This window comes from Aulonocara sp. 'chitande type north' Nkhata Bay, linkage group LG6 (genome assembly GCF_057382095.1).
Source record: "Aulonocara sp. 'chitande type north' Nkhata Bay isolate Kocher_YH1m ecotype deep benthic linkage group LG6, A_spYH_male_GT1.1, whole genome shotgun sequence".
Taxonomy (NCBI): domain Eukaryota; kingdom Metazoa; phylum Chordata; class Actinopteri; order Cichliformes; family Cichlidae; genus Aulonocara; species Aulonocara sp. 'chitande type north' Nkhata Bay.
In genome coordinates this window covers 31,707,636-31,720,229 of record NC_141349.1, presented here as the reverse complement: position 1 = coordinate 31,720,229, position 12,594 = coordinate 31,707,636, and the positions used below count along the sequence as shown (strand labels likewise).

At 37.5% G+C, this 12,594-nt stretch overlaps 1 protein-coding gene across 1 annotated transcript in view; it reads left to right on the top strand.

Annotated features, from left to right (window-relative positions):
• LOC147328147 (dolichyl-diphosphooligosaccharide--protein glycosyltransferase subunit TUSC3) overlaps positions 1-11,302 on the top strand; it is a 78,678-nt gene extending 67,376 nt beyond the window's left edge. The window contains exons 9-10 of the mRNA XM_086296318.1: positions 5,265-5,355; positions 9,452-11,302. Of these exons, the coding sequence (XP_086152444.1) occupies positions 5,265-5,355; positions 9,452-9,467 (107 nt within the window). The 3' untranslated portion in view covers positions 9,468-11,302. The remainder of the gene's footprint in view (positions 1-5,264; positions 5,356-9,451) is intronic.
• Positions 11,303-12,594: the final 1,292 nt, after the last annotated feature.

Below are 12,594 nucleotides of genomic sequence, written 5' to 3'. Positions count from 1 at the left end.
TCACTATTACTTCATTCTAATGTGTGTATTTGCTTAAATATGCATATTAAATTGATGATAATATGGAAGTAATTTACATGTCTTTCTCCTAGGTTTCATCTAATAGTTGGCAGTTATCATAATATTTACACCTGCAATATTTACTTTAAATAAATACATTTTAAGATAGAGCTCTCCTCTCTGGTACTTTTTGTACCAGACTGCATGCTTCAAACTGGGTATCATATCAGAAAATTAGTGCAAGCCTCTAAACAGCCCTTAATATTTTACAAGAGTTTGAGGATAATTTGTAGATTATGGCAGGAGATGGATATTAGATGACCTCTCTGGTAATTACCTCAAACACATAGACACGGTTACACACTTGGGGATTTAATTAGAGTTAATGTGATGAAAAACCAACTCAAAAAAGTGTTTCACTTGTCTTTGTGAGGTCCCATATTAAATGATCACTCTATCTAAGGGAAAGAGTATCAACCCTGAGTACTTCTTCAGATGTTAAAGCTTGACATTTAAAAATATAATATTTTTTTTAACAACATCAGGACTTGTTTTTCCAATATCACACAAACACATACCACTCTACATACATAGAGACACACACATGCGTAGGTGGCACACTTAATTATCACCTGTAAAATGACGACATATTATGCGCACACTGCAGAGGACTCCATAATTTCCAGCAGTATTTTTAGTATATCGACTACTTCAATTCAGCCTCTTTTGTTGAAATACTACCTACTAATTTACATAAATTAAAGGAACCACACTATGAGGATTACATTATAATGAAACACAATAATTTTAGTGCTTACAGAAATCTTCTATGCAATTTACAGAAAAACACGTGCGTATCAAAGTCATTTAATAGATTGGGATTTATTCAAGGAGGGGGTGGAAAAAATGGAACACAGTACAGGAAATGGGGTGATGCCAACTTTGAATTAAAGGTATACACTGCCAAAATGAATATTGTTTTCTTCAAATGTAAGTTAATTATGGGGGGGTTGATTTTCCTTTGTCTTTTAGCTGCTACCTTTAGGGGTCACCAAAGGAGATCATCTGCCTTATAAAAATAATATGCTATCAAATTGGGGCAACATTGTTGGTCTAATGACAGCAAAGAGTTTGTGCAAAACCTGATCATGTATCTTTTCCAGTCAGTACTGCAGTGTTTCGTAGTTTCTTGAGCTTAAATAGTTAATTAGCTTTGTCTTGACTTCAGCTGTTCCCAAAAGACAAATACTTATTTGACTCTTCTTCGGTTTTTAGCTTGTTCGAGGTCTGTTTGGGGCCATTACACTGCTGCAGCATCAATGCTCCTCCTTAAAAATACAAATAGGTGTATGTAGCATGTGTCTGAAGAATGAAGTGGTTCTGTCTCTCTCCCATTTGTCTCTTTACAACACCCTGCTGTCACTCTATTAAGTCAGACTTGGAATTATCCACATGTAATATAGATAAAGAAGCTTTTCTCATTATTTGGTTTGGCCCAGCCAAGATGTTTGTCCCCAGCCTACCCCAGTAAAGAATATATTAGTGAACAAAAAGAAATCACTGTGAACAATTATATTTTTGTAATGGGGGAGGAGGCTTTTATTCTATCTGCTTGGTTTGTTGTAAAGTCAATGACTTATGTGTGATTCACTTCACAGTTTATTCTTTGATTAGCAATTGGCTGCCGAAAACATGAGGAATCATTTAGCTTTACAGTCTATTCATTTTCTCCTCCTAATTAAATAGGCTTAACTTAATATGTTTATTGACTTCCTCTTGCTTGGGAAATGTAAATTTATTTTTACCATGCCAATATATTGTGATTTGAGCCAAGTCATACAGTCAAAAGAGGGATTACCACCTTTGTCGCTGAGGGAAATCATTCAGTTTAAACAACTTGTCATTTCGCCAAGGTCATAAATCACTTGGCATACTTGCATGCCTCGTGTGTGTATCATTATCCGTGGATGCATACTAAGATCTCTCAGTCATAATTGATGAGGTAAGGGAAATGCATCCCTTTCTACTTAATTAATGAAGATACACAGACGTTCTGATGTTCCCACTGTATATGTGGATGTTGCAACCCTGGAAGAGCAAGGACACATGCACTTTCTGTGCAGACTATGTAAAATATACATTATTTTCAATTAAGTCATTTGGTAGCACATTTCTGTAATATAGTACTTGGATATTTTCATCAATTGGGCATCAGTATATTCCTTATTTGACCTCAAAAGGAACATAAGGTAGAGGGGATTCTCCACCACTCGCAGTCTTAGCAGCTCAGTCTCTAGCCTCTCCCCTTACTCTTGGGGAAAACAGTGAATCCCAAGTTGCTGTGTGTGTGTGTGTGTGTGTGTGTGTGTGTGTGTGTGTGTGTGTGTGTGTGTGTGTGTGTGTGTGTGTGTGTGTGTGTGTGTGTGTGTGAATGAGAAAAACACTGTCAAGTTTTTTTAAACTAAGGTTAAAAAACTGTTTACCTTTAAATAGCTTAAATTTACCATTGTGACAGATGTCCCCTGTCTTCAGTGCTGTGAGCATGTGATTTGTACCGTGTGGTCAATGCACTAGGTCGTCAGTATGCATTCTCACTTTGAAAAAAGTTGGGACACTTTGTAACACGTAAATAAAAAGAGAATGCACTGATTTGGAAATCTCAACCATCATTTTATTCACAATGGAAAATGTCAAATCTGAAGGCTTAAATTTTAAAATTTAGTCATTTTGAATTTGATGGCAGCAACAAATCTCCAAAAAGGTGGGACAGGGCCATGTTTACCACTGCATAACATCCCCTCACCTTTAACAACGGCCTGTAACCATCCGGGAAGTGAGGAGACCAATTGCTGGAATTGTAGGAAATGAATGTTGTGCCACCTTTTTCTTGAATTTATTTATTTTTGGTGGGGGGCTCATAATACACCAAAGATTTTCAACAGGTGAAAGGTCCAGACTGCAGGTAGGTCAGTTCAGCAGTTCAGCTGTGATACATGCTGTAATGGGTTTAACATAATTTTGATGCATGGAAACGAACAAGTTTTAAAGGAACATACAGTATGTGCCTTTCAGCATTTGTGATGCATTTCCAGATGTGCAAGCTGCTGATTCCATAGGCACTTATTCACCCCCTCAGAATCAGAGATTCAAACAATGTGCTAATAACAAGGTGCATAGTCAATCTCCTCTTTAATCCACAGTATGCTCGGTCCATGTTTTCCAAAATGAATTTCAAATTTTTGATTCATGTAACCACAGAACAGTTTCCCACTTTGTCTCCATTCATTTAAATGAGCTTTGCCCTGGAGAACACGGCAGCATGTCGTGTTAACCTGCATTTGTGGATATCATGGAGATATCACAGGCGATGGAGATGTTCAAGATTCTTTATTTGTCTTATGCATAGTCATAAGAGTGGTGTGTCCTGAACGGCTCCTTGACTGTGCAAAAGAGAAACATTAAGTAAAGTAATGTTTAAATTAAAAATCTGAAATTTTAAATTAAATAACTGAAAATGTACTTTGTGCAAATGGAATGTTAAAGTGTTTTGTGCCCTATTAGCATAGCAATATATTGACAGAGCAATGCAAGTAGAATAAACAAAATGATCAGAGTAATGTAAAAACAGGGTAATGTAAACCCGTTTACAATACAGTAGATGTTTCTGAGCCCATGCAGAGATTTTTGTGACAGAATCATAGCTTTTCTAATGCAGCTCCACCAGAGAGTGAGAGGTTTGCAGGCAATGTCCCTTGCACACAGAGATTTCTGCATATTTTCAGAGCTGTTCGATAACATTATTTGCAATAGATGATAATTTTATTTTGAGGAACAATATTCTGAAATTGTTGCACAATTTGTAGATGCAATTTTTTTCCAGTTTGATGAAACGCTGCCCATCTTTACTTATGAGAAACTCTCTAAGACACACTTTTTATATAGCCAATTATGTTGTTGACCTGTTGCCAGTTAACCTATTTAGCTGGAAAATGTTCCTCCAGATGTTTCTTTTTTTGTGCCATTTACCTTTCTAGCCTTTTGTTGCCCCGTCCAAACTTTTTGAGACATGTTGCTGCCATAAAATTCAACATGAGCTCAAATTTTTGTTATAATAAATTTTCTCAATTTAACCATTTGATAGGTTTTCTATGTTCTGTGAAAAAATATAGGTTTATAAGATTTGCAAATAATTGCATTCTTTTTTTTATTACACAGATTTGGGGGAATTTGGGGTGCAATATCACTTGCTCTCTTAAATATCACAACAGCAAATGTAGTCTTATACAGTGCATCTTATATTTTACCAGCCAAATGTTTTGATGTCAACTTTCTCGTGCATCCACACTCACCCTCTTGTTCTCTAACACTCTAATTCTCCTTTACGCACACACACGCACGCACACCCCGTGCGTGTGTGTGTGCCCCGTGTAAGGACAAGAACATATCTCGCTATTTAGTCTCCAGGAGAGGTACTCATCCTAATCCCTGATTAACAATATCAGTCGGTGGTGACAGTTTTAATTTAACACAGTACTTCTTAGGGATTAGCCACTGCACAGGGGTGTGCATACACTCATACACTTGCACATACAGTGATAATTCCTCGGCAGATAAAAGGTCATGCTTATGTATATTTCACTTTAGAATAGCCACTGAGGAAATATGATGATAATGGCTTCAAAGATAATTTTCTGTAACCCAGCAGGGTTTATCACGACAAAGAGACAGTAGCACATACTTTAAGGGATTATTTTTAAAGAAAAAAGGCTAAAGGAGACTTTTTTCATAATGTCTAGTTTGTGTTTTATATTCCCTTTCTAGTAATATTCTATTATCATGTTATGTTACCAGTGAGTTGTATGTTTTTGTGTTTAGCCGCTTATAAATTTGTGTTTATACATGTAAACTACCAACATGCAGATAAAAAGATGCTTTTAGTGTGTGCTATGTCTGAATCCTGTAAGCATATTCAATTTGAAAATGGATCAGAGAAACACTTGCTTCTGTGTTTATATTGGGCATGGAATGCTTGAAATGAATGCCTTTAACCAAGAAGAAAAACAATAATCTCAGGCCTTTTTCAAGTTATTATAAAAAAACATATTAGGGTGTCATGAATTTGAAAATGTGCAAGAATAAAATGTGCTTGTAGTAACTTAAAATCTAGAGGTCGTTGTGTAATGAAATATTGTTAATGATATTATAGCACAAGACTTCTAACCAGTAATGCACAGTAAAACAAGTCTGTCTTTGTCTTCTTGCAGTCATCTGCCTGGTTGGCCTTGGCCTGGTGGTGTTTTTCTTTAGTTTCCTGCTCTCCATCTTCAGGTCGAAGTACCATGGATACCCCTACAGGTAACTATAGCAACCACACACCACTGTAAAGATGCTTCCACCACAGCTCAACAATTATTCAAGCGCAATATACAAGCAAACAATGAATCTGAAAATCACTGAAGCTGACATAAAATCACTGCAAAGTTTTTGCTTTCACAATGCAAAAATCAGAGCCAAAACAGATCCATCAGTTCAAATTACTGCCTTGATTTAAAGACAGCTATTCAATCAAAAATACTCTCTCCAAAATATATAAGACACAGAGCCAAAGAATCAGTCATAGAGGCAGTATATTCAATACAAAGTATAACACAAAAGTTTCCTCAATTAAATAGTAAAAGTCATAGGGGTTTTTTCTCCAAAGGGTCTCATGTAGTGAACACACTTTTACATTAAAACCCATTTTCTAGTCAACCTACAGCAATTTGATTCCATTGTGTGCTAAAGGTCACCATAATAATAGATTTAATGCTTAATGGAAAATATCCCACAACTCTTCAGAGTTTGGGTTCAGTTTATCCGTCCGTGAGCAGCTTTAAAACATTACAGCAGCCAAACCCCCTAGCTGTTGAAACTCACCTTTGAACAGGATGTCAAGGGGTCTTCATCAAGGCAGATACTTTACAATAATAGAAGCTTGAACTATGAACTCTTCCTTTAAAAAGACACAAATTGTAGTCTTCTAGTTCAGTGGATGGAGTTCAAATATAATAACGATTGTCTTGAGACTTTATTGTGGTATGAAAGTGATAAACCTTTTCTTTATAGGTCTGCTGAGACCATGATTTCCAAAATGAATTTCAAGTTTTGTTTCAATTTAGACCATAAAAACAGTTTCCATTTCATTCCATCCCATCTTAAATGCACAGGGGATAGCAACATTGCCTGGTCTTGCTTATATTTGATAGAGTGGTTTGGTAGTTTAACCTTGGATTTATGGATGTAACAATGAATGGTATTCACTGAAATGGTTTTCCTGAGCCCATTTAGTTATTTCTACTACAGAGCTGTTTCTAATATAGTCATGTCTAAGGCGCCGTCATTCAATATCAGGTTTGTGGCACTATTGTTTGCATACTGCGATTCCTCCAATTCGATGGATCTTTCATTGCTATTAAGTGCCTCAATCACCGAATTCAAAGAAATATTATTATGCCTGCACAATCTCTGAGTGTTTTCATTGTTAGGGTTTTATTTGTTATTGTGAAATACAGTGGGGCAAAAAAGTATTTAGTCAGCCACCGATTGTGCAAGTTCCCCCACTTAAAATGATGACAGAGGTCAGTAATTTGCACCAGAGGTACACTGCAACTGTGAGAGACAGAATGTGAAAAAAAAATCCATGAATCCACATGGTAGGATTTGTAAAGAGTTTATTCGTAAATCAGGGTGGAAAATAAGTATTTGGTCAATAACAAAAATACAACCCAATACTTTGTAACATAACCTTTGTTGGCAATAACAGAGGTCAAACGTTTACTATAGGTCTTTACCAGGTTTGCACACACAGTAGCTGGTATTTTGGCCCATTCCTCCATGCAGATCTTCTCGAGAGCAGTGATGTTTTGGGGCTGTCGCCGAGCAACACGAACTTTCAACTCCCACCACAGATTTTCTATGGGGTTGAGGTCTGGAGACTGGCTAGGCCACTCCAGGACTTTCAAATGCTTCTTACGGAGCCACTCCTTTGTTGCCCGGGCGGTGTGTTTTGGATCATTGTCATGTTGGAAGACCCAGCCTCGTTTCATCTTCAAAGTTCTCACTGATGGAAGGAGGTTTTGGCTCAAAATCTCACGATACATGGCCCCATTCATTCTGTCCTTAACACGGATCAGTCGTCCTGTCCCCTTGGCAGAAAAACAGCCCCATAGCATGATGTTTCCACCCCCATGCTTCACAGTAGGTATGGTGTTCTTGGGATGCAACTCAGTATTCTTCTTCCTCCAAACACGACGAGTTGAGTTTATACCAAAAAGTTCTACTTTGGTTTCATCTGACCACATGACATTCTCCCAATCCTCTGCTGTATCATCCATGTGCTCTCTGGCAAACTTCAGACGGGCCTGGACATGCACTGGCTTCAGTAGCGGAACCAAGCTGCTTGCCTATTGTAGATTCACTCTTCCCAGTCTGGTGCAGGTCTACAATACTTTTCCTGGTGTCCTTCGAAAGCTCTTTGGTCTTGGCCATGGCGGAGTTTGGAGTCTGACTGTTTGAGGCTGTGGACAGGTGTCTTTTATACAGATGATGAGTTCAAACAGGTGCCATTCATACAGGTAACGAGTGGGGGACAGAAAAGCTTCTTACAGAAGACGTTACAGGTCTGTGAGAGCCAGAGATTTTCCTTGTTTGAGGTGACCAAATACTTATTTTCCACCCTAATTTACGAATAAATTCTTTACAAATCCTACCATGTGGATTCATGGATTTTTTTTTCACATTCTGTCTCTCACAGTTGAAGTGTACCTCTGGTGCAAATTACTGACCTCTGTCATCATTTTAAGTGGGGGAACTTGCACAATCGGTGGCTGACTAAATACTTTTTTGCCCCACTGTACATCAGAATTAGCATGTATTATTAAAGATTCTCACTTTCAATGTTGGGTTTTCTTTGTACTAGTTGAATGTTGGGTTTAAAGGAATTGCACATTTTCTTTTTTTGAAATGCACTTGGACTCCACTGGTTACTCAATAACTTATTTCTAATATTTTACATACGCTGGAAATATATGTGATGTGGTTTGTAAGACTGTAGCAAGGTCTTGACTTAAAATACAGTCTCAAAAGGCCTAGCTGAGGGTCCATTTTTAAGTTGCTAAAATATGGATGGATGTATTGGGACTTGTCATATACTGATTAGTTAATATTTTATATTTAAAATATAAAAATGTCATAAAAATTAAAACATTTTACAAGGATAGAAACTTTTATGAAAAAAGTCTCTAAAGTGGCATTATTTATGGCAATTTTTGCATACAGTGCCGCATATACTGTATTTTCTGCACTATAAGGCACATTTAAAATCTTTTAATTTTCTCAAAAATTGACAATGCACCTTATGTATGAATTCTGGTCGTACTTATTGACCTCGAAGAGATTTTATGTGGCACACAGCATTCACAAATCTGTCAAAAACTGTTTTGGCACAACTTTGGTAAGCTACGAAGCCGCACCACTTGATGGGTTGTCGGAGCATTACGGCTACCGTAGTCAGGAGCCTTGCAGAGTAATCTGGGTCCAAAACTCCAGCCGCTTCAGGTCCCAAAGTCAAAAGAACACTGCGGCATCACTGAGAGTTAAAAACTGTCTAAATTCTTTCATCCTTAATAAAATGATCAGCGTTGTTACTTTACCAGGTGTAGCAATTAAGTTTAACATCCAGGCATCCATGAAAACAGAATTTATTAAATTTAACGGAGTTACAAGTTAGCAGGAAGTTAGCTCACTAGTTTCCACCTAAACATGATATAGCAACAAATGCAATCGCATGGTAGGATGCTGTAAACGGACCAAACTTCAGTCAGGAGAACAACTGAGATAATCCATCAACAATATGAGGTTAGTCATTAATATACTGCAACAACATGGGAATAGAGCAGCTGCGAGAGAATTCAACATTAATGAATCAATAGTACAGAAGTGGAGGAAGCAAGAAGAATGATTTGAGTAAAGTTTGACTTATCTGACTGTTTTCTTTCGCTTAATGCGCCTTATAATCCGCTGTGCCTTATCTATGAAAAATACGGCAGTACAGTTTTAAATTCCTATTACTTAAGTCTGATTGTGGCTTTGTTTTTATTCTTAAGTCCATGTTATGTTAGAGTGGCATACAGAAATGTTTAGGGCTAATTCAACTATTCATCAGTTAGATTTCTGTTTCATAAATGCAAATCCGTTTCAGAAATGTTTCTTGTTTACATGCTTCCAGAAACAGTTTATACTCCAAATGTGTTTTTCTTTTTTCCTTTTAGCTTTGTGTTTCACGAAAATGTTTTTAATGTAACACAAGGTTAGACAAAGAAATACTTTATTTATATCTCTTATTTTTCCCTCTCCTTGTTTTTTTCTACCCTCTTTCCTTCTCTACTTATTTTAATCTATCTCTGTCTCACAGCTTCCTTATTAAGTGAACAAACACAGTAGAGGCAGCCAGAAAAAATGTCGAAGAGGTGGTAGGTGAGAAGAAGAGGAGTTGAGAACATACTTGAAGAGGAGGCAGTGTCACTACTGAGTCTAAAGTGCATGGTCTGGTTTCTATTAGTGTATGTGTCGTTGTTGTTTTTTGGGTTGTTTGTTTTTTTTGGGGTTTTTTTTGTTTTGTTTTTACTTAACTACTACCATTAAATCTGCAAGCTGAATAAGAATTGGTTGTCACTTCATACACTGGACAATAAAGGCACCATTTTGCATGTCATGTATCTTTGTTGTTTTTTCATGACTCTTTAGCGCTGAAGTTTTTTATGTGGTTATATAAACTGACCAGTGACAGTGGCAGTCTAATCATTTGTGACATATTGTTGTAAACATGAATTGAACCATATTTTTCAAAAATGCTGTTAAAAGTAAAACTGGAAACGAAAGATTTATGGTGGGTTAATGGGGATAAAAATGGGGCCAAAATCTCTAGGTCAATTCAGTATTTTTAAGTAACATGGACTAAGTAACCCTCTTTATTAAGTACATCTTGTTAGCACTGGGTGGGACTCCATTTTGCCTTCAGAACTTCCTTAATTCTTTATGGCATAGCCCCATATTGATTGTCCATACTGAACAATAGCATGACGGAGTTGCATGTCAAATTCTGTCCCCACAATCTGAACATCACAGCTTCGACACTCATTGGAATTAAGGAGTCATCAGACCAAACAACTTTTTTTTTCTTTATCTTCTATTGTCCAGTGTTGTCTGTGAAAGTTCTCAGTCATCCAGGTCATCGTAGTCTAAGAAGCTTGGAAAGAAAAGCGTCTGGACTTCTTTAAGTTACTTAAAGTATTTCACCTCTCATCTGAGAAGCTTCTTCAGGTCTAAGGGTCAAATGGTGGAGAGTCCCAGATTTAAACCCAGTGGGAGTTTCCCAGATGCCTTAACGCCCACTCACATGTTGGGCCATCTGACCTCAGGAAATCACATGATAGGGTGGGGCCATGTTTCACAATGAGCTCACCCGAAACTCTGGCTGATTGTGACCCACACCTGCTTTCACACCTTGGCTCATGTGATTAGGTAGAGGATCATCAGGGGGTCCTTTGTCCCTCTTTGGGGGGAAACTCCCACTGGGTTTAAATCTGGGACTCCACCATTTGACCCTTAAAACGGAAGAAGCTTCTCAGATGAGAGGTGGAACGTCTTCAAGCAACTCAAAGAATTCCAGACACTTTTCTTTCCAAGCTCCTTAGATTGTCCAGTGTTGATGAGTCAATGTGAATTGTAGACTTAGTTTCCTGTTCTTATCTGACAGGAGTGGTATTTGGTGTGGCCTTCTGCTCCTGTAGCCCATGTGCATCAAGGGGTCAATGTGTTGTTGGAACTAGTGTGTATTTAAATTTGTTTTGTCTTCCTATGAGCTTGAAGCATTTACATCATTCTCCTCCGATCTCTGGCTTATCTTAATAGGGCCTTTCTCTGCAAACCCTAGAGATGGTTTAGTGGGAAAGTCTGTAGTTCTGAAGATTCTGCAATACCCAGACCAGTCCATCTGACACCAACATTCACACCAGTTAAAATCACTCTCATCACCTTTCTTCCCCAGTTCTGCCGCTCAGTTTGACCTTTAGCAGTTTGTCCTGACCATGTCTGCATGCATAAATACACTGAGTTGATGCATTTGCTGATTAGACATCTTGTGTTAAGAGTTATGCCTAATAAAATGGCCAGAGTGTAAGTTTATGACAATGATACATAATTGTGTAACATTATATGGATTAACATGGATAAATAAATAAATCAAGTCATTTGCAATTGAGGCGTTAGGGCTTTGAGCTTTTGTTGGTAGCTGAGACTCAGGATGATGGGTTTCGCTCAAGTTTTCACCATGTGATTCCATCTGTGTAGCTGTAACATATTGTCTTAACCTAAGATGAAAATATGTTATTTAAATGTCTCTGTTCCTGCTGTTTCTAAATATTCAATATGCTGACTACGTGTCTTTTAGCTGCTGGGTATATACTATATTGTCATCTGGCAGCTAAATTATACTTCATGTTATGCAGCTGAAACCACTTGGGTGAAATAAGGCAAAGGTTGTGATTGTAATGTAATAGAAAAAAAATAAACATCAAAAATGATTAGTGTGCTGCAGAACACAAACGGCAAACCAGCTGCCCAAAATTAAGTCAGTAAATAAATACATTAACAAACATACCTTAAACTGCCACTGAACTCATCACCAATGTAAAATGGTAGCTCGTGTACTGAGTTTAGAGAAGAATGGTTGGTAGTAATGTTATGTTTCTTGCAGAAAGTGAGAAGCATAGGTCATTTAGAGAATACATACATTTTTAATTCCTTCACTTTTGTATTGCCCACTAAAACAGTGAGTGGGATGTGCAATGGATCCATTTATGTAACCTGCTGTGTGTGGGCAGACAGAGAAATGGTACTTTAGATAGACTGGGTTTGACAAATGTTATAAAAATATTCCAATTCTTGTCTATTTCTGTTTTAAATCATGGGAACAGTGAACCATTCTCCATTTCTCAAATATGGTTTTCAAAATACACAGTTAAGTATTTGAGTTCATCAGAACACGTTCTTAAGTAAAGGTAACAGAGTGGCTTATTCTTTACAGGTAGGACATGGTGTAATCAACTAAATATGTGTAACAGCATGGTAATACGCATAGCCACCCAATATGAAAGGTGACCCAGTTCGATAAATGCCCACCCTCTTAAGGCTTGCAGGAAAATACTAACTTCCTTGGAGACCAAGTGTAATCACCGCAATATCTATCCTCAAGTTATACCATATTGAGCTTATTGATTGGGCCAAAAATGAGGCATTATGTTTTGAGGGTTTTTAAGTGCCGTCTGAAGCTGAGAGGCCCTTTGCTGCGACATATTTGAATAAAAGTGAAGAACAATGCTGATCATCAGCACTGCAAGCAGAATCTCCCATCTGTTTTCCCTCAAGTGTTGGCCTTTACGTGTGTCGGAAGAAAGCAGAACAAATGTCACCTTCAGGGGGGATAAGTATTTGCAAAGAGAGCAAAATCAATGTGGATATTAGATAGAGGACAGTTGTAGAACAAAATACACAATT